We start from the raw sequence: 23,940 nt of genomic DNA, 5'->3' as shown, positions 1-23,940 counted from the left end.
AACTCAATATGGGTAATGAAACCAAATATCTTCGCTTTTGCATCAACAAGAGTTTCATTTGTTGCTTATTTAATATATTTAGTTTTTCAAAGATATCGGCTAAATAACTCACAAATGCTTTACCATCGACTGTTAACAGATACTTCATTTCAGGTTTGTCGCTTAAAAAATCGCTAAGTCACATAATATTTATTGGCCGCAATTATTTTAGAATTTGCTTTTTTCTTTCAATTTTGGCACCCAACTCTAGCATTGCATTTAAATGGCCCGGAGCAAAAGGGTTAAACTCTTGTCGAGTTCATTTTCGAATTGCCCCCTTAACAATCAAATTGCCCCCCAGTGGGGCGTGGGCCCCACGTTGGGAAACACTGTTCTAAATGTAAACAAAAAAAGAATATACTTTATAAAATGTTCTAAATATTTCTTTTCGAGATGTTCAGGTTCATCGATATATAAGAGTGAGTTGTACGTTATTCAAAAGGGCGAGAAATAAGATTACTATATTTTTTATGAAATAACGGATCATAGGAAGACTAAATTATACTGTTACGATGTGATATTGATTACATGGATTCGATTTGATTTGAAAATATGTGAAATTTGGATCTTCTGATCAGTAACCCAGTTACTATTTATGTTTAGCGTCTATTCCTTTTTTCCCTCCGAGAAAATAAAAAAAAATAAAGCACTGAAATGCCTTTGAATTACTGATAAAACATTCCAACACTTAAGTTTCCAGAACTGCAAGTGTTACATCGTCTACATAATTTTGTTGCTTTAAGTCTTTGAAAATAAAATGCCTAATTAGTTCTAAAAGTTATAAAAAGCTACTTATGAAAGGTTATAACACTCCCAAAACAATAATGTACGCATAGTTGACAATAGTTAACGCAATTTTCAGTTATAATTAAACAAAACTCGTAAATTAATAACGTTATAGATTTCGCGTTTTTTAAGTACGAAATTTGTGAAGAATCTATTTTTAAAACATTTTAAGAAGTTCATTTTTCAGGTAAAACGATGAAATACGATACTCTTCACGAGAAAATACGTAAAAGATAAATTTTTAGGATTAAATTTATATGTGAAGAGTCCCTTGTCGGAGGAAATTTCTCTTAAACAGGCACTCGAACGATATAAAAATTTTAAACTAAGAAAAGAATTCAAAGATCTCATAAGTTACTGTAACAGGGCTAATTATGAACGATACGATATTAAAGTTGTATGAAATTACATTACATTGGTTTATAGGCTATAAACAAAATTCACAAAAAGAAATTTTTAAATTCTAATTCATGTTTCCACTAAAACACTAAATAAATAAAATAAAAAAGAATGATTAATTAAAATTTAATTTCATAAACAAGTAATATTTCATCCAAATATAAATTTTTATTTTATTTTTAAAAAATAAAATATTTAAAAAATTTTTTTAATATGGAAATTAACTCAAGCGACAAATAATTTTGTGGGCCATCTTTAAAAATGAATTTTTCTTTTTTTTTGTAAATAAAAGTATTTTTATTTATTCGTTTGTTATGCTGAATTGTTAAGTGAAGTCCACAACAAAAACATTAAGCATGCACGCATCCGTACGTAACATACCTTCTTCCTCATTAACTTTTGTCTCTCTCTCTCTCTGACAGTCGCGTGACCCTCTAGCAACAGCTGATCCACCCTCACACTTCTTCCCCTTACCTAACGCCCACGCCTCTATCATTCAATCTTCCCCTTCACCAACAAAGAGAAGGGTTTTTGCGAGCGGTTCCTCAGACCGCTCGACGAGGCCAAGAATGGAAGGGGAAGGGGGTGACAAGAACGTCGCGTCTCCGGATTGTGTGTATATATATTTTTAGTTGGGAAAAGAGAAGGAAAAAAAATGTCTATTTTTAGAGGAGCAATGTGAATGCGTGGGAAGAGTTGAGATCCGAATAAAATCGATCCTTCTTATATTTATATGATTGATGAGAAATAAAAAAAGCCGATAGCTAATTGCCCACAGGAAGTTGATCTGATTCTGATTGAAATATTTTTTTCGCGGTAATTTTAAATTGCTGATAACATATAATTAGTGTCAAGTGTGCTAAGTGGAGGGCGAGGGATTCAGTTCTTAACTATTAAATGAACTAAAACTTACAATCTGATACTAGTATATATTATTTTCATGGGGTAATTAAAAAAAAATTTTTCCAAGTAAATACTTCGCTTTAGCGAAATATTTTATAAAGGAAGAAAATATGATTTTCAAACAACCTTAATATTGAAATAAATTTACTAAAGGATACTATCCGCATGCAATTACATAAAACTGAATTTTAGATATGAATTTAAATATTTATGAGTACTATTCAATTATGAACACTATTATGAAATACAGTTTCAATGACTCCTCCTTTTAAGCAAATAAAGATTTTTTTTCACCCATCTAGGTACTGCATTACGCTCTTCTTTTCAAAAGGATTAAATGGGGAAGGGGTAAAGTATGCCCTTTATATGTCACTGGTAAACGATTATTTTATTCCAATTAAATAGTTTCATATAAATAGTGTTAGACTAATTACTTGAAATTAATACTATGGCTAACAACAACAAAAATCGTTAATTGAATTTTACAAAATAAAGGAACAGAGCTTTTACTTATTTATTAATAATTTCAAATCAGTTAATTCCGAAAAAAGAAAATACGAAGAAAGAAGTTCCGAAAAATAAAAAGGAAAAGAAGAAAAAAAATGGAATAAAAATAAAACTTCAAAGTACTTAGTTGAAAAACTCAACAATTCAGAAAAATATGCAAAAAGACAGGCAACTTAAATTTGAGGCAAACCGTTAGAGTTTTTCCTGTTTTCTAAATTGTTCATTAATTGCAAGTTTTCCTAAATTTGTGGTAAATTTGGATCAGACTCTCGCGTCATAACTAGGGGTTTTGATTTAATCTTAACGTAAGTCCATACTATATTTTCTTCCCTTCCTTTTCGTAGAAAATATTTTTTTAAATCTGCATTGCATTTTGTGATACAGATGGGAAAAAATATGTCAAAATTTTACTAGATGAAGGTTAAAAAGAGTGAATTTTATAAGAATTTCAAAGCACAGATTTTCAATCTATGAAAGTTTAACTCGTGCTTATAAATAAGAGCAATTTTTGGAAAAGAACTGCAATAAATAATTTCAAGTTCATTAATTGAACTAAATATAATTAATGCTAAAATGGAAAATCAATTTAAAACAAGCGATCACTTTAAGATATTTTCTCGTACAAAATAATTTTAATTTTGTAATTTTAATAAACATAGGAAACCATAACCACTTTTCAGAAGAAATCGCATGAGAAATAATTTATAATAGATGTATTTTAAACCAAATTTTAAAAAAATTTCATGACACTGCAAAAACTGGATAAAAAAAGAAAAAAAAATTAGCTTTTTATGTTTTTTTCAATTAAAATAAACATTTAATCAATGATATTGTTATATTCACAAATGCCATTAAAAAAGTATAAAAAAATAGAGTCTATAAATATGTTTCGTCTCTGAACTTCTAGCATATGTTTACATAATATAGCGTGACAAGTGACAAGAAGGATAGGAGCACGGTGAAGAGAGACAATTTGTGTCAAGAAAGTGAGGGCTTAAGAAATTTTTTTATAATAACTCATATTTAAATGAGATTTATCCTTATGTTTCAAAATAAATACGTGCATTTACATCTCTGTAACTGATGCGTATTTATATATTTTTCAGTTTTTCGGCATATTCAGTTTTTAATTTAATATAGTTGATAACTGCACACAGAATTATTTATGTTCATTAGTAAATTTCTAATTACTATTATAAATATTTTTTTTAAAGATTTTTTTCAACTGGTTAAATTTTTATCTACAATATCACTTTTAATAAGTTCAATATAATTTTAAATAATTCTATACATTAAAAATTTGCTTGTCTGTCGTATCTGACAAGAGCTAAAAAATATATATATATTAATTAAACTAGATTAAGATGGCAATCATTCAAAAAAAAAAATTTTTTTTTTTTTTTAAAGAGAATCTCTAATATTTATTTTCTCTGTGAAAGAAACTTGAGCCTCTCGTCTCATGTTGTCTGTTTTCGAAGATTCAAGTCTGTTGCAAAATAATTGCTTTCCAAAGTTCGAACAAAAAGTACAATAATCTTCAAATTTTTTTATACGAAAATAACTTCCAATATTAGCATATAAAATAATTAGGACTCATTAATTGGAAGGCATAAATCATAGAATAACACACCCAAGGATAACTCCAGGCACAAATTTGGACCGTTTTGCGACCCTTAAAAAAAAAAAAAAAAAAATTATAGGGAGGAAGTACGGTCTTTTCCCAAAATTCTTATTTTTAAAATAGGTCCCTTCACAAAATTAAAAAAATAAACCACTACTTAATTTTTGTTTTAAAATTATTTGATGTACGTGTGTACTGTAGATGTCTAATTATCTCCAAATCTTTATTTGACAAAATAACCTCCAATATTAGCATAGAAAATAATTAGGACTCATTAATTGGAATGCATAAATCATAGAATAACACACTCAAGGATCACTCCAGGCAACAATTTGAACCGTTTTGCGACCCTTAAAAAATTCAAATTCTAGGGAGGAAATACGGTCTTTTCCCAAAATTCTAATTTTTAAAATTGGTCCCTCCACAAAATTTAAAAAAATAAACCACTACTTAATTTTTGTTTTAAAATTCTTTGATGTACGTATGTACTGTAGATAACTAATTACTATCCCTAAATCTTTATTTGACAGTATGATCAAGCCAAGAATAAATGATCTAATTGCAGCATATACTTATTTTGAAATATTTTTGATATTCATAAAATATAGTCATTTATACAACTGAATGTTTTTATATTAAGTTTTCACAAAAATAGGCCCCAAAAAATAAAACCTGAATCGACCCCTGCACTCCAATAATAAATAGGCTATTCCAGTTCTCCCATGCTTATATTCAGATTACACGGCTCAAGGTTGCCACCGCGCATTGTCTGGCGAAGAAGTTTAAACGCCGCCGCCAGGACGAAACGAGAACTACAGTTACCTAGAACGATGTGACTGACCCCAGTGTAGATGAGGATCGATACAGTCTCCCTCACCACCCCCGCACACACACAGATCGGATGCAGCTACCGTCGGTGACGTCGTCGCCTTTTCCGAAAGGCCAAAGGTAACAGTGCGCTTTTAGCTCTCTTTTTCCCCCTTTGTCTGAGAGTGAAAAGGATTTTCCCTATTTTTTCCCCTTCAATCTTTATTGAAAAAAAAAAGAGACCTTGAGATGAACTGCATACTTATATTCCAGGCGTCTCATTCAATAAAACAACACCGTCCACGCTGTAGAAAAAGGAATTAACTTGATTCAGGTGCCCAATGTTATGTTAGAAGTTTTCAAAACCAGACTGATTATAGAACGAGCCTATAGAGCCTTAACTAAAGCCGCTTGCTCCTTACAACACATGGCTAACATTATCAATCCAAACTTTATAATTTATTAAAATTAGTATGAATCTCATTTTCCCCAACTTACACAAGGAAAAAAGATGAATAATTTATACTTTAAAAAATATGTCTCATTTTATAACCTCACGAAAAATTTAGAATTAATATAAATCAGGATAAAACGCTTTCAAAATTAAACATTTCTAAAATCGTTTGCACAAATTTTAAAATTTTTGAAACTCAATTCCATTGCTTCCTAGTTAATAATAAATTTTGAATTATTTTATTTCGTAGTTATGAATTATTTTACAGAAGGTCAGTTGTTTGCATGGGAATGTAATTTTCAATTTATGGATACACTAAAATAATGAGTAAAATGCATACTTATGGTGCTCAGATCGTCGTCTAAAATTATATCAACCCCTTCACTAAATTTTTGAACATGAAAAAGGCAATAACTTTTTTAGTTCTGACCATCATTGGTACTTCTTCCGTAAGATCTGCCAGATGCAATTGATCAAAATCCTATATTTTATTCAGAAAAATGCTTCTCTTGCAATTATCGGCTTTTAAAACGAAAAGATTCAGCTTGAAACTGGAAAATACCAACACTCAAATAAAATTCAAGAAACATGGAATAATAGTAGGTTGATGTGACTAAACTAGGTCAATGTACTAAATCGCCATTACATTTTTAAACTGGGTTAGAGAGACCAAAAACATTTCTTATGAAAATTATTATTACTAATATTTATAGTAATGGGAACAAAAATATTACTATAAAGAATATTATAAAAAAATTACTATATAAAAATCGAGATTACCAAATGGATTAATAAAAAATATTTATTTATAAATTCAAAAACCAAATTGATTTAGTTTTGGAATTAATTAAATGTTAAAGAAGTGGGCGAATTCATTTAATTTATAATGGTTTCCTAGTTCATGAATATTAACCAAATAAATTTTTAACATAAAACGTTTAAATATGCGAGAGAGTGCCCGTGTGATATTGATACGTAATTCGTTTTTATAATGGTTTCAGTACAATTTCGTACAAATATATTTATTATTGCATCAACTGTAAAGTTATAATACAAAATTTGCATATATATGATATTTTACTAACCAGTTAACTATTAATATACAAGATCAAAGAGTATTTCTAAATAAATAACTAGAATTCCGTTTATAAATGGGCAAAGTAATCAAAATTGCAATAAAAAAGAAGAAAAAAGAAGAGCTAATTTAAAATGTTAAGTTAATGTTTTCTTGGAATAAAGCAGTATAAGTTAAGTGTTACTTTGTATTACTACTCATGTTTATCATTCGCTCAATAGGTATTTCACACAAACTCCCACACTTTTCCGGAAGAACCAGGAGAAGTAACAGCAAAATCGGCATTCCCCTCCCCTCACTACTTTCTCCTCTCAAGTCAGAAAGTCCTTCCGCCCTCGCACTAGAAGAAACTTCTTCACAGTTGGTGGTTAAAAGGTCAAACGAGCATATGATATTTCCACCACGCAACAACCCCCCTTCGAATAAAAAGGAGTGGGAAGTTGAAACAACGCCGATTTTTATGGGCTACGTATACAGATTGAATTCTGAGCAAGCAATGCGTTTTCTGAATGAGGGAGATAAGCGACTCAACACGTTCATTGAAGGCATATCGTCAGTTTCGCTTTCACAACTTGTTGTTATGAATGGATTAAAATGCAGGGAAATACTCTATCTACTAATAACTAGACACGTGAGCTACAAATAGTGCAACGGGTGTTTTTTCTTTTTTTTCCCCCTTCTCCTCTTATCTCTGAACAATTTTAGAAAAACATTTAAAAAAAAAAAACTTTCAAGAAAGGATTTTAGGGATAATATAAGTTAAAATTTTTTATTAATTTGTTTTTGATGTGTCGGTAGTTTAAGCACTGTTAGTGTGCATAATTTTAAAATGTTTAAAACTAACTATAATTTTATTTCATTAAAGGTTAGATCTTAAATTTCGTAAATATCAGCAGTTATTTAAATTCACAAGATATAAAAATATCCACTAAAAATATAATTCAGCGAAACTTTATTGTAGGTATTATTTTGGATATTTTATAGAGTTTTTAAGTTAAAGAACCTATCCTACAGAAAGACTCTAAATAAATATACTAAATTTTATTCACATTAAATAATAAAATTTGACAGAAATATTGCCTTTTACTTTTTGTCAATCTGGAACAAAATTTTGAATAGATAACAAGGGGAGGGGGGGAAGACATTTTAAACAGAATATCTCGTATCCATATATGTACTATTCAAAATTACACAAGAAAATTGCTATGTATTTAGATTTAAAAATAAACTAATCAACATTATCAAACTTTACTCTTTTCAAAAAGGAACAAAAGTTTTATTACCTTAAAATTTTGAGATTGTGTTTGAATATTTCAACACCTGCTCAGTAGTGAATTAAATTTAGGGGATGAAAATATTTTTTTATACCTATCAAATTTTGATAAAGTAATAGTGCATGAAGTTATAACTCTTTTTTTTTTTCTTCCTGAACCCTTTTCAAGAAATATCAGACTTTTTATTGCACAGCTATTATTTGATTTGCCCTTTGGGGACATTAATTTACTTATGAATTTTTTAAACTATTACACCATGCTTTGTTTTGCAAATTCCATTAGTATTTACGCCATAAATTTGCATTTAATAAAATTCAGTAAATAACTGTAAGGAGTAAATTAATTTTTCGTTTTTTACAATTGAAGACTATTTTGTAAGTCTTGAATATTTAAGACGAAAAATGTATTTTTAAAGAAACTAGGCAATGGGATTACTGGATTAAATAGCATTTTTTATTTTTTCAATGTATAATTTTGTTACGAAGTCCAACGTGCCCATTAGGTGAACTAAGGTACTGTAGCCTTAGGTTTCGTTGGTCCACTGTTCAGAGTTTTTTCTTTCTTTTTTTAATTAATTAACATGAAAAATTTCCAACAGAACATTTTCAAAAGATGAGAATTATATGCGATTGTCTTATAGAGAAAAATCAAATAATATGAATAATTTCTTTTAATGAGATAATAAATAGAAATTGAAAAGTGGATAACTATGCTATTCAACTAATCCCGGTTTCCTCAGTAACTATATTTTTATATGTTAATTAACTGTTCTAATTAGAGCTATAAGTAAATTAAACTGATATCAACGAATTTTATTTTGCTGCGCCCCCAAAGTTTTTGTCTCTAAAAAATTTTGAAAAATCATTCCTCGTTTGCCATTTATTTAAAGGGATAACATTTGCGCAAAATTGAACTTGACAGAAAATTTATTAAATTTCTTGTACTTCTGAAGCATGTATTCGATTACTAAGATTGATTTCACGTATACCACCATTATATTTTATCCTTACATACTATTATTATTAGGTATAAAATTGATTCTACATATTACGTAAAAAGAATAAAATAAAAATACAACTGCATTTTATACAACTACAATTTATTTAGAAATATTTTCCCAGATTGAAGAAATGACTATAATACTTAAAATAAATAAACATTCTAATATATTTACATAACAAATTAACTTAAGGGAATTGAATTTATTTAGAGTTGGAAAAAAAATGTTCATTTAAAATATCTTGATGATCTCAAAATTCACAATATATATATATATATAAANTATATATATATGTTCTTAAAAACAGCGAAAAATGCCTTAAAAATTCTTAGTTACTATCTAAGTTTAATCTGTAACGTCATTTCTTTCCCAAAATTTCATTTAAAATATATTTGTATTAAAACAAGCATATTAAGAGAAATTTAAATGTAAATTCCATGTAAGTCTGATGAAGTTTATTAAAGTTGCAATGAATAAAGTTGCAAATAAAAGTACCTACATCCTTTTGTTGTATTTCATACGGATATGCAAAATTCAAAGATTAGTCAAATAGCTGGCGAATCGCACGGTGATTTAAAATACCTAGTTCATCAATGTTAGACAAAATTTGTAAAAATGAGCTAGATTTCTAAAAAATTTACTAAATATTCCAAAAACAAAAAAAAAATTCCTAAAAAATCTATATAAAATGTCTTAAAAAAGCAAAAGAGACCAAAAACACAAATCAAAATCCTGCCATAGCAGAACATAAAAATATATCTATAAAAATATTTTACTATACACAAATCTAAATGCTGAACATTCTTTTAAACAAACCCTGCAAGTAGCTGCATACAAATGTTTAATAACATCTGAAGCTTCTCATGCAACCAAAATAATGGGATATTGTCAATATAATTATTTAGTTCTAATTTTTGAGAAGTATATTTAACATTTAAAATATTGTAACATAATTAATCTTACCATTTATGTTAAATAATTTTAAAAAATTTAAAAAATTAAGTTTGTTTCATTCTTGTACTATTTTATTTAAGTATAAAAGTTTTTTTTAACTTTTTGCAATGCCATTTCTATAGCGATGGAAATGTTTTATTACTGATATTATAAATATTTTTAACATAATCAGTTGTCTTCCTTGGATTAATATGTCCATTTATGGCATACAGATAAATGGTTATGTCATTCTATTGCATAGCAAAGTTAAAAAAATTCCTTAAACTGTCGAGAACTTATTTGAAATTTTTCCTTACGCAAGTCTTCGTTAATTATTAATTCTTCCTCTTTTATCAAAAGGAAAAAAAAAAAGTGAATTTCGAGCTGGGTCATTTACTTAATAGCAAAGAGTTAACATTTGATCATGCAGGGAAAGAAAAAAAATTCAAAAATAATAACCCTATGTTTAGACTCCTTAATAAACAGAATTTAAAATTTTTGAAACTAAGCAGACGCTAAGTTTAGAAAATAAATAAAAGGCTGGCAGACGAGATTATACTGGAGAAGGACAATGACCTTATTCCGTCGCGAGAATTCTTTGGACCAGGAATTCCCCCGCAGTCTAGTTTTTCAGATCGAAGAACGCAGTTTAAAAATAATAAAAAAAATTAAACTGGAGAGGGAACAATACACTAATAAATGACGCGAGTTTAAAAACGACAACGTATTAGTTATGAGTTCGCATCGTTTGAAGCAGACGGAATTCCACCTCATCATCCAATTCAGCTTATCGCACGACCTTTAAAAAGAGGGGTCAGGGACACCGGAACAAAATCGATGAGAGCCGAGAGACAGTCTGTTTCGATCTATAACACAACTTAATCGAAAAATACATAAAAGAATAAATATTAAAAAAAAAAAAGCCTGCTTTCGGTATTCCCGGAATGGTAAGGCAGTTTTGGATTCTTCTGGACATTGGCAACTCAATATACATATATTGGATCGGATTGATTGCGTAATAAATATACGAAATTCGACGGACGTAGGGGAGAGAAAAGAAAATTAGAGGCATATTCGTTCTAAAATTAGGACACGTTGGCGCCAAAGAATATTCATTTTAGAAATGAATAAGATGAGAGGAAGTGAAGAATGATGACATTAATAACGAAGGAATATTTGTAAAGTAAGAAATTGGGAAAAAATTTCCCCCGCAATAACATACGACGATATGTCGTTTATTTGACTGCCCAGAAATAGGAAAGAAAGTTTTTCAAAAACTGGAAAAATATTAAAGGGAGATCCAATCAATATTACTAAAGTCAAATATATTATTACTTTTTTGAGGGAAGAAAATAAAACATAACAGGCAACGGTTTTAGGGTTAAAGAGTTATCAATTCCTCTTTAATTTTTTTAAGTTACAAAAAATTATTAACTTCTATTTTTTTCTTATACATTTTATTTTTTGAAACATATGAAAAAACTATAAAATACATTCACATTCCATTAATAAATAATTCCATTATACGTTCACTAAATAATTCAATCTTTCTTTTGTAATAAGCAAATTTTCCCCCAATAAAAATTAATCACACTTTTGTTTCTCGTTAAAATTTAAAATATAAACTTTATCTCAAGGGTCAGGAATATTTCTTCACACAAAAAAAATTTTATTATCAGAAAGTCTCGCTTTATTGGATATACTTAAACACATCAGAAACTTTTTTTCTACTTTTCCGACCCTAAGCATTTGAAATAAAATAATGGGGATATTTTGGTCTAATCTTTAAAGATACTTACTTAATTGCAGATATCTGTTTTAAACTGAAAATTTTTTTTTCTGCAGTCTATGCCGAAAAATATCCTACATCATATTTTGAAACATTGTACATATATAATTTACACACAGTGGTTTATCCTAACAAACCCAAAAGAGTTTTCAACCTAAATAAATTATGCAACATTTTATATGGATTAGTGTAATGTGTATGCATGTTACACTTAATCTGTTTTATAGATAAGCAGTGTTTTTTTTTATCTGTACTTTATTTTTAATTCATTTATATTAAATTTTAATTTCAAAAATCAGATTAGTGAAACATTTTACTTCATAAAATTTTGTATAAAAAGTTGAGAGTTAAATTTATAAAACAATAAGTTGATAATTTCAAAGAACAATTAGGTATGATATTTAAAAAGAAAATTGATTAAAAATGATAAAATGTGAAGGGGAAAAAAAAACGTTGGTGTGTATTGTATACAAATGCGTATTTTCAAATAGCCCAATTCGAAAAAAACTAGATTACTTTTCCTGGACTGGACTCATCTTGGCGAGTCCTAGTTATCAGTGTTTGAAAATTCTCACACTCTTTAAATGCCCAATAAAGCATGTAAGCAAACAACATACATGTTCGAATAAAAAATATTCATTGACTTTGATCTTTTTCTTTGCCAATTAATGATAACACATGAACATACCTATTATTAATGGGTCAAAGAAAAATGACATTAACATTACATCGAAAATAACAATTTTTTTGATAACGAAGCAAAGGCATTAAATATTAAGCTAAGTAGTATTAGGCATTAACAACTACTAAACAAGAAAAATAATTAATGAAGTAAAGGCAGATTATGCATTTACTTCATCAATTATTTTTGCATCATTAACAAAGGGATATTATAAAAAATAAAGCACTAGTGGCAAGTCAGTTTAAAAGGATGAATTAAACTTTTTAAATTTTAATTCATTTCTGATTGGGACTTATTATTTATTCCCTTAGTAATGCATTCTTTTTTAATAAAAATAAGCATGACTAGGAGAGTAAAAAAAAAAAAGCTAACTTCATTTCTTATTAAAATTCTTAATTTTTTTTTTTTATATAAAATTTAAATACATACAATAAAAATACTGTAACATTTAGGCTCTTTCCCTCTTCTTTTACACAGATTACTCGCCCACATGACATAATTTTAAGGTTGCTTACTTAATCAGTATTTTATGGCATTTCTGATTGGATTTTTTTAATCCCGACGTACATGCAAGGGTAAAAAATGTGCCTGATCAAAATTAACTGATCTTTACTTTTCTTCCTTATTCACAGCTTTTATTTTATATTGTCATATTGTTTGATTATTACTAAAGGGTCTAGTAAAAGAAATGGCTATAAGAATAAACATTTCACTAATTTTTTTGCTTTCAAAATATATAATGTATTGATTAATAATAAAGTTACTGAAATGATTCTTTGTAAAATGTATAGCAGAATGTTATGAGATAAATATTAAATTATAAATAAACACATAATTTGCCTTTAAATTAATTAATGGAATTTCTATAAGCATTGTATAAATTCCTGAAAAGGGATGCACATATCTTTTTGCAGCACGTGGTATATTCTTTTGTGTTTCTCAATGGATGAATTTCTTATGTCTCTTGCAACTTCCAAAAATATTATCAACTTTTTATTTTTATTATACTTTTTGCTTTTGAAACGAATGGAAAAAAAATATTAAATATTTTTTTCTATGTGTTCCAGATATATAATTTGAACATGTAGAAATGCTCAATAAATTTAATAATTGTGCATGAATGGAAATTATGAACAACCAAGATATGTATGCATTCAAATTCCATTAATAAATTTCATAATAGGTTCACTAAATAATTTAATCTTTCTTTTGTAATTATTAAATAAGATTCACAAATATTAAATAAAATACATTTTTGGTAGGTACTCGTTTAAATGTAAAATATAAACTTATTCCCAAGTGTCATGACAACATTATTAAACTAAAAATTTAAAATATTAGAATTAGAAAGTCTATTGCACATTAAAATGTTTAAACATACCAAAAACTATTTTTTACATTTTTGTTTATAAGCGATTTCACAATTATAAATTATATATAATTCACAATTATAAATTATATATATATAATTTCTAATTATAAATTGGAAAATACTCTTTCTAGTTCACCTGTCATAAGAGAAGCAGTGAATAATTGACCAATTAGATATCGGATATTTTGGCTCTCAACTGATATTTTTAATTATGGATCCAATATTCCAAACATCTTTAAACATAGATTTTTGAAAAAAGATACAGTAAATGGAAATAAGCACAATCCATAATAGAAATCTCAAAAATAAAATGGGAATATTTTGGCCTGAACTTTTAAAATACTCATTACAGATGAATTTTTTCGAACTGAAAAATTTATTTCCGTATTCTTTGTCTAAATATATTGTATATCACCATATTCATTTTTAAAAATTGGATATACGCAATATATATCTGTTCATATATTTTAACAAACCTTGAAGGGTTTACGATCCAAATAAATTATAAGTGTAATGTGTCTGCATGTTACACATAATTTGTTTTTTAGATAAGTAATGTCTTATAATTCACATGTTTTTCTTAAATCATGCACTATGTATACCAGGGTTTAAGTTGACCTGCTAATAAGGTGAAATGTCGATTACTGGAAAAACAAAATATGAATATTAAAATTAAAATAATTAATAAGTCTATGAAATTTTTTCAAAGTAAAATACCTCACACTGTTCTCTTTGGATAGGATACATTTGCCCTTAAAGATGCATTAACAAATGCTGCGAGGCAATTGGTCAAATGATACTAGACAGGTGGCAAGATAATGATTCAAATGTTAGTGTAAAATCTTTTAAAAAGTGTAGAATTTCTTCATTCTTCAGATGGCAGTTTTTCTAAATGTAAATCTAAAATTATGTTTCTAAAAAAAAATTATTAATATGCAAACGAAATATGAAGAGAGAAAATGCCAAAATTAACTGTATTTTATTAATAATAGTTTTCGAAAGGGTTAATTTGATAAGATCAGATAAAAGATACTGATACGGAGATCATGATCATATCTCATTGTGATAATGGAATGTGATAATATTTCCTGATCAATGAAATTTTGACTTCATTACTGATGCATAAGTCAACCCCCTGGTCGTCTTAAAATTTTGGGAATTTGAAAAGTCGATTTATAGACTGGAGTGCACATAACTTTATTTTTTTCATATAATGAGTTCATTCATATTAAATATTGCTTGTGGAAATCAGAATACAGAAATATATTTTACAACACATAATTTTGTAAAGAAGTTATATTTACAAAACAATAAGTTAATAATTTTAAAGAACAATTAGGTTTAATGATTGCAAAGAAAATTGATTGGAAACTATAAGATCTGAAGAAAAGAAAAAAACCTACTTGGAGGGTATAGCGATCGTTTTTCTCAAGTGGGCCTTATTTGAAAAATAAACCTGCTGAGTATTTCTGAGCAGAGCCTACCGTGGTTCATCATAATTCTGCTAGAATGCAGGTCCTTAGAACCCCAAGATTTTAGATTACTAGATCAAGATTATTAGGATTGTCTATCTCTTTATCAATAATTTAATATATATTCCTTTTCTTATTAATATATACCTATTGAATTTAACATTCTTATTACTAATAGAGAAAACAAAGAATTTAAAAACAAGAAGAGTTTTATTTGAAAAATTACTGATTTTTAGATTATTTGACATGTTATAGTGAGTAGGCACAACCACTGATTTTAACAGCACTAAATTACCTATACACAGGTAAAAAATATCTTCAAAATGGATTTTAATTTTATTTTTCATACATTCTGATATCCTTTTATGAATGAAAAAATAATCAGGACAACTGCCTTGATTTTTTAAAGGGGTTTAAGCAGCGAAAATATTTATTTGAAAGCATGTTTAAATATGTACTTCTTTTTTCTCTTTTGTAATTCTTTAAATGTTTATAAATATGTGCATCCACTTTTCAGGGGCATCTTTTTAAGGAGTTTGCCCCACACACCTTTGATGCCTCTGATAGGAAGCTTTTGGGTGTAAGAAAACTACTTTAACTTGAATGATGGGAGATGCTTTGGCTCAACTGATATTCTAAACAAAAGGTACAGTTGATGGAAACAGGTACATTCTAAAATAAAAATCTTAGAACAAAATAATGATATTTTGGCTTAAAATATTTTCAAGACTGATATTAATATTGAAAATGTTAGAAGCTACTCTAATTTGAATAATAATAACTGGTTAGACTCACAAACAATATTCCTGAAACAATTTTCTTCATCTATTTATTTGATCTAATATTCTTTCCGATAGGTGTCACTTTAGCTTTTACAGTAGCTTTTTCTTTAAAATAAAATGTTATGCGAACCATACATTGGGAAATAGAGAATCTGAACCGATGCAATAATGTTCCAGAATTTTTTGAAATAATGAAAGGTATTTCTGGATAAATTTTCAAGTTAAATGAAATCTGTAACGTATAAAATTAATTTTTTTCCTAATTTTAAAATAAAATTTATCATTAAAAAAATCTTAACACAACATTGAAACTATAGGATAGTATTGTACAAAAAGTTGGCAGTTGAATGCATATACTCAATATAAATACAAAAGTCGAACTGATTTGGAACACAGCATTTTAGTATAGAAAAAGAAACTTAAATGCATTAAATCAAAAATTCAGAAATTTGAAGCCAAAAAGAGGATAGATTTAATAACAAAAACCCAATTATTCTAAAATTACGTAAGACTGCCAAGAAAAAATTTCCCACACATCTTCAAAAAACTAATACAAAGTTTTGTCAATTTTTTTCAACTTTTACTATTTTTTACTTGAGTTTCTCAACTTTTTACCACTGACCTGAGAAAAACTTGAATTTGATTTAAAAATCCAACCCTGTATAGTTTCTCAGAAAATGATATTCACTTTTAATCTACAACTCACAAAAAAAAGACTGAATGGGATACCACTGACAATTAAGCTTAAACCAGATGCGATTCAAAATCAATGATCCCTTATCATTGATTTTGAATCGCATCTTGTACAAAAAATGTTACAACTAGTTCTCTTTTAACTTTCATTTACATTTTAATTGCAAAGAAGTAATATTATAAGAATTAAATTGGGGTATATATAAGCTGTTATTGAACATATTACATTGTTACAACGATTTAGATTGGTAATTACCAACTGGCGGACTGTGGGCCGTGAAGCCTTATTCTGCGGCCCGCAAACTATAATGTATAAGTTGTCATTTTTTGAGGAAAATTTTCGTAAAAAATCTATTTTGGTTTAAAATACTTTTTTATTTGTTTCTGTGAAATGTAATATACCAAAGGTACAAAAAAAAAATTTCTCAAGTTTTGCATCCAAGAAAATATTTATTCAAGAAAATAATAATTATTATTTGTAATTCAATACTTTTGTTTTGAACAACTTGGTAATAATCTGACAGTAATATTTAATGTTCCTTCAAACATAAAAGAGTCCTATAAATAATTGTGTATGTTGTTCTTTTTTTTAATTCTGTTTTTAATAGTATTTTGTGAATATAATTTAGCATGTGTGTATCAGAAATTTTCTAAGAAATACTCCGATTTAACTTTTTGAAACCACTCATTTTGGACGAAATTATTTACATTTTTAAATTTTGTAGCCAGAATTTTTTAATATGCAATTAAATATTTTTAAAAATCTATTGCTTATTTTAATTTGTAATTCAAAACTTTTGTTTTGTACAACTTAATAAAAATCTGACAGTAATATAATGTTCCTTCAAACTTAAAAGAGTCCTACACAGAATTTTGATAAAGCTGTGGCCCACCATTTGACTGCTGCTTTTAATTGCGGCCCCAGGCCTCATGTAAGTTGGAAACCCCTGATATAGATCAACACTTCTAGTGATTCTACGTGATTAGACTGATAAGACTCAAAATATATTTCTCAGAAAGATTTCCGTATTGATACCTGCGTCAAATTAATTCCCAAGTTTTAGGAACCACCATGTAGAGGGGAGATTTCCGTATCGTGATCTGTGGCAGATCAATAACCAAGTCTCGGCAACTGCCGGGCAGAGGCCCGCGAGAAAATAAAAAAATATCACAGAAAGAGGCCAACTCGAAAGGTATAATTCGCAGCCACCGTCTGGCAAACATCGACTTGTTTTTTTAAATTTGCAAGCTCAAAATCTATTTGGCACTTAGGCAATTGTATTTGGCATAACAGATCACATCACAGAAATATCCCCCATGTAGAAATGACCTCAAACAGAAAAGAAAGAAAAAAAATTGCATAACTGAATCGTTTAACTTGTAGTCAACCAGAAAAAGTCATGGAAGACTTCGTTACCATGATCTCCAGCTTGGCACTAGTATGCGAGGAACTAAAAAAAATATCACAGAAGGAGACCAACTCGAAGGGTATAACTCGCACCCTCTCCTCTATATGTTTTTTAAAAAAATTTCTTTAAAATCCATTTTGAGTTGGCACTACAGATCACGATATGGGAATATCCTCGAAATCCGTTACACATTTTCTTTTAAGTTAAATTCCAATCAATTTCAATTGGCACCCAGAAATTTTAGTTGGAGCAAAAAAGTACCATAAGGGAATATTCCCAAATTTAGCTTTGGTTGAATGATAAAAAATAGCATACTAAAAAAAATATTTAAATTTTTTTTTTACTTGCTCACCAAAAAATTATTATACACTTAGGATACTTGAGGGAATATTTTTAAATCTAATAATCTATTCTATTCTAATTATATAATATTCGAATTTATTTTTTTATTTTTGTAGCATCCTCGCATTACAACATGTATATGCGCCAGGAGTGTTTTTGGATATTATCCTTAACACTTGAAATATAGATAAACATTTCAAACGTCAGAATATCACTTGAAACACTCCATACAAATCTGCAATTTTCAGCTTATAAATGGACTGAATTCAATAGGCTTTGTTTATATTAGATTATACACAAATACAAATGGTTCTTCAGTCAAGCTCTTATAGCTTCAGTTTTGAAAATATTAAAAAAAAAAAAAAAAAACACTATACTGCAAGTACAGAGAAGTATTCTGCAAACCTAATGTGCCTACTTCTAAAGATATTATTTATAAGCAATATGTATATTATCAAAAATAGATGTTGATCTACAATATATTGAGTAAAATAATCATAATCCTTCCCTGTAAAAGCAGTAATTTCAAATTTTGACGTCTTTAGACAAATAGAGAAACATTATTTTTAAAATGCAATGAAAATAAATAAGTCGAATTGTCATAATTAAAATTATTTAATTTCCTATTTTAACTTACTTGTTTAAATTAATTATAATTCTAAGATTTAAAAAAATATATATATAATTCTAAGATTTTTAAAAAAAAGCAGTAATAATGACTTACGGTCACCGCGGGCGCTGTCTAGGAAGAGCAGCTGCTGTTGCTCCTTGGCCCAGTCAATCAGCTGGCCACCAGTCACAGAGATGTCCGGCTTATTCATGGGGCCGCTTAACGTTTCCACACTAAACAATAATATATTCTCTCAACAACACCTACTTAAAGCGTAATGCGACATTATGTCCCTCGCACAACACATCACCTCACATCGTAACTTTTAAGAAGCTAACATCTAATACAGTAAAATGAACAAGAATCGGTAGCAAAAATGGAGTCTCCAGACGATGGTTTAGTATTGCGGAAGTTTTGTTCACTTTTTTGTTATTATTTCAGTACGGGCAAGAGCACCAGAACCGATCGATATCCCGAAACTTCAAAACACAGACACGCCGGAGGCCATGCCTAACCACAACGTCAGGACCTTCGCATGATTTTACACTTTTAAGATAAATAATTCGGTTGTAAATGTGTTAATGTATATATAAAAGAAAGCGCATAGTCACCTTACAGAAAGAGATGCGAGTTGTTCGCACAACCCAACAATAACACTGTGTTTCCTACGATACACAACTGACCAAGAATTTCATCTTCCCAAGTACACAGACACTCATAACAAGCAAGAAAGCGATTTCTTGGAATGTAAATGCACTGAACACAAACACATTTTGAGTAATCCTTTGGTCTGCAATCAATCCGTGGATAAAATAATTCATCTAAACTGTTGTTTAGATTAGTTATAGAAGGCTCAATCCATCGAAACGAAGAATCCCCAGACAATATCAGAGCCACAAAACAACGCCAGCTGACTGTGACCGGGCGAGCCCAGTTCTTGTCAACATGGATGCCAGCAATATCTTCTGCTGGCGCGAACAAGGAATCGAGGGAAGCACTTCAAAAACGAATCTGATTGAAAGATGGATGCTCGGACACAAAATCCTTGAAGATCATCAAGTTGAAGGAAGACTTGAAAGATATCCTGAGGATATTAATCGGAATAATAACAGATGAGATGTAGAGCTAATATCGATTCAGCAGTTTCGCTCCCGATTCAAAAGCGGGACGCCGGGCTGGGAGGAAGGGGCGGGGTTGAGTCATGTGTGATGAGGCATCGCCCTTGCTGTGACGCACGCCGTGATTGGCTGTTGGCTCTGCGGCATCAGAACAAAGGTAATCTCACCACTAATGCCAACTAGTGGACAGATCTACAAATTTGTTCCTCTGTCCGTCACCTCTTTCTTTTCTCCAAAGTAAATATTATTCCCCTTTCAACTTTAGAAAAAGATTTTCATTCATTAAAAGAAGAATAAGTAGATACTCAATACTTGTATTAATGTAGAAAAAATTGGTTATTTTTTGAAAATTTCCAATATTTATAAATATATAAATTTTTTCCTGATAATTATTCATGTTTATATATCTTTTCGCTACTTTTTATTAAATTCTATTTAGTTATAATTATTTAAATTTATATATATATACATTTTATTAGCTAATATAATATTATATTAGTTCTGTTAAAATAATATTTAACCAAATAAATGAAATGTATTAATTTATTGTTATCATTAATTTTTGTTAGTTTCATATTTTATAATTATCTAATGTATTTTTAAAATGTATATGCAATGCTTTTTATTTAAGATACAATACAATCCTAGCTAATAAATTAATAAACTATTACTCAAAAAATATTTGAATAAGTTTTGTATAATTATGTGTTTAATTAATACCTTAATTAAATTTACTCATATTTTTATACATTTCTTTATCCCCCTTTCATAGCTAAGGCACAGCCTTTACAGCCCCCCCCCCCAATATAAAATATTATAGGACCTCTTTGTATATTTATTTGTCACTATTTCAATATGTAGCTCATATAAGTAAAATCCAGGCAGAGGTCTAGCAGTCCCTTCATTTGTAACCTCTATAAACACATTTTTTTAGGTGTGTAAATTTTATATTTTGAAATTATTTCTAACTCTTACTATGCTAAAGTTAGAAAACATAATTAAATTCATGAAAATGTATTTAAAACAAACTTAATTTTTGCTTATTTAGTCAATTATTAATTCATTAAAAAATAATATAAATAACTTTTCTTGGAGATAACGTCTGACATTAGAAGTGTAATAAATACAAAGATTTGTAATATAAATTAAAATTTCTTTTAAGAAAAGTACTTATTTTAGATATGTTATAGCAATTATATATATAGAATGTAAATATAGTTCAAAGCAAAAATAGTGTAAAGTTTTTAATCTTTTTTAAAAAAAAATTTCCCTAAAAAACTTTTCAACTATTTTCAGAATATTTATTGAGAATTATTTTGAAAAATGGATTTCTATTACAAAGTAAAAAAGGTGCCACTGTTTGTTCCTCTACTATTTATTTTCATCAGATAATTCCTATAACTGGTTTTTAAGCAAAGACTTTATATAATCGAATCATTCTAACCTGCTGAATTATTATTTTTGAAATAATGTAATCAAATTGCTCCCAATTAAATTTCAAAAGAAGCTCTAATAGAAAAGCTTAAAGAAATTTCAAAAAATAATAAGGTTTTTAACTGTTGAAATTTCATGTTTAACAAGACATAATTTAACAAACTGAATAAAAAATTATCCTTCTTAACTATAAAGAATAATTAAAGAGAATCTTCAAAGAAATTGATAATATTTTTCCTTTTTGAACTCACCACAAACCTCATAAATGAACCTGAGCCTTGTTCACGCAATGCCACATTTTAGAAAACTTAAGCTTCTTAACAATTTTTTTTTAAAAAAACTCTTGATATTTAGCAAAATTTTATGTTTAACGTTAATTTTTGAATGGGCGGAGTCGAAATTCACGATTAGTTGTTGCTGTACTTAAAAGTTTTTCCTGCTGTTAATAGTTATCAATATTTTTCTTTAATTATTAATATCCATTAGAGAAATGATAATCATAAATCTGGTTTGGCTTTTTAAGGTAAAAACTCAAGAAAATCATAAAAAATAATTTTAAATACTCAATGACATTTAAGGGCAGAGAAATGAAAAAATAAACCATAAAAATTAAGGGACCTATGTGAAATTTTGTTCTAGCATATCATAAATTCACATTTAACTAAATATAATAACTTATAAGAGTTATTATATAAATTTGTAAATTAAAGTACATGCTTAAATTTTCAAGAAAAAAAAGGCGTGTACACCTGCTGTACTAAAAATGCATTGAAACAGAACATGGCTTATTCTCAGTTTGGTATTTATTTTCCCATGGTCTAATAATAAGATAAATAAAATAAGCATTTTGTTAGTTAAATTATTAAAAGTATTGTTAGATACTTTTTTCACCTAAAAACTATTATCTTTTAAAACTTCTTAATGAAAATTTTTCAATATGTCAACAAAATATGTGAATTAAACAAAAAATGGCTAATTAAAAGTTGCAAATCTTTTAGTAAAGACACTATAATACCTAATTAAGAAATATTAAAAAAAATTCAAAACTGTTACTTACCATAACCTAGTTATGACTGCAACTCGGGATCTTAGAATATTTTTTTTATTTGAACTGTGACTTTTCATGTTCTGATTCTTATATTTTTGTCATTTCAGCTTTCAAGAACATGATAAAAGTGTTTAAAGAATTCCAAGCAGCCTAAATTTATTTAATTTTTAAAAATACTATTGCTTATTGATTCTTATATTTTGCCATTTCAGTTTTTAAAGAATTTAGAGAGCCCAAGAAAAAGAAGAGTGTCCCATAATTTATTTAGTATTTAAAATGGATATTGCTTATTGATTCTTATATTTTTGTCATTTCAGCTTTCAAGAAAGTTGATAAAGAATTTAGGGAGCCCTAGAAAGGAGAAATGTTCCATAATTCATTTATTTTTTAAAAATTACTATTGCATTCTCTTAAAAAATAAAAATACTTTTAAGTTTTTTTAAATTTCTTTGTGATATAATTTTACTTTTAATAAAAGCAAAGTAATAAAAAAATAGTCATTGTAAAAATACTGGAAACTCACTCTATTCACTCAGTTCATTTATTCTATGAGCACTTTTCTTCTGGATAAGTTTGTATGGAACTTTTCTTTCTATAAGTTTCTTAGAACAACATTGAGAAAGTTCCACCTAGTGCAATTTTGAAACTTACAAATAGTCCCAAGATAAATTGCATTGAAAAAATATATGTTTGACAATGGACGTTTTAAAGTTGAAAAAAAAGGGGGGTATGAATCAGTCTCTAACCACAGCTAGTTGAATGTGCTCCCAAGTTTTAAAATCACTACTGTTTGTATAAATTTGAAGAAAATTGATTGGCATAAGCACTGAATGAAAATGAATGTTTTGATCTCTATTTTCTCTTTTAGTGCAGTTTTTTCATTTTATGATGTAACAAGGTTTATTTCTAACAGATCTTTTAGACAAAATGTAAATATTTGCCTCACACTAGTTCAACACCCAAAAAAAAAAAGCTGCTTTCCACACCGTAAACTGTAAGGGGGTAAGATTTTGTTCTTGGCACTGTACTGCTTGTTACTTAAAACACATTTACAGAAACATTTATAGAAAAAATTATTTTGTAGGTAAAAAGTTGATGAATCAGCATATTTTTTTTCTAAATAGAAGAAAAATTCTAATACAAAACACTTCGATTTCAGTGAGGCTTCATCATAGTTTAATTTAAATCTGAACATTTTAAAATATGAGACTTATTTGCCTTCCTTAAGTATTTGATCAACAGTGAGCTGACAAGTGGTAATGTTGCACCCTATGCTATAGTTTCAGTTCTATAATCAAGAATCTTCTGTGTCGAAACATAGAATTAGAAAATAAGAAAGTGCAAAAGAAAAATTACAAACAAGCAAGAAAACTGGTAACAAGAAATAAGTT

The 23,940-nt window shown here is 28.1% G+C and overlaps 1 protein-coding gene across 1 annotated transcript in view; it reads right to left on the bottom strand.

Annotated features, from left to right (window-relative positions):
* LOC107436264 (dual specificity tyrosine-phosphorylation-regulated kinase 1B) overlaps positions 1-20,337 on the bottom strand; it is a gene marked incomplete in the record, with an annotated part of 76,687 nt that extends 56,350 nt beyond the window's left edge. The window contains 1 exon segment of the mRNA XM_071177375.1: positions 19,064-20,337. Within this exon segment, the coding sequence (XP_071033476.1) occupies positions 19,064-19,160 (97 nt within the window).
* Between the last annotated feature and the right edge of the window lie 3,603 nt (positions 20,338-23,940).

This window comes from Parasteatoda tepidariorum, chromosome 2 (assembly GCF_043381705.1).
Source record: "Parasteatoda tepidariorum isolate YZ-2023 chromosome 2, CAS_Ptep_4.0, whole genome shotgun sequence".
Classification (NCBI taxonomy): Eukaryota; Metazoa; Arthropoda; class Arachnida; order Araneae; family Theridiidae; genus Parasteatoda; species Parasteatoda tepidariorum.
Note: the sequence above shows the minus strand (reverse complement) of the source record. Positions and strands in the feature narration are given on the sequence as shown.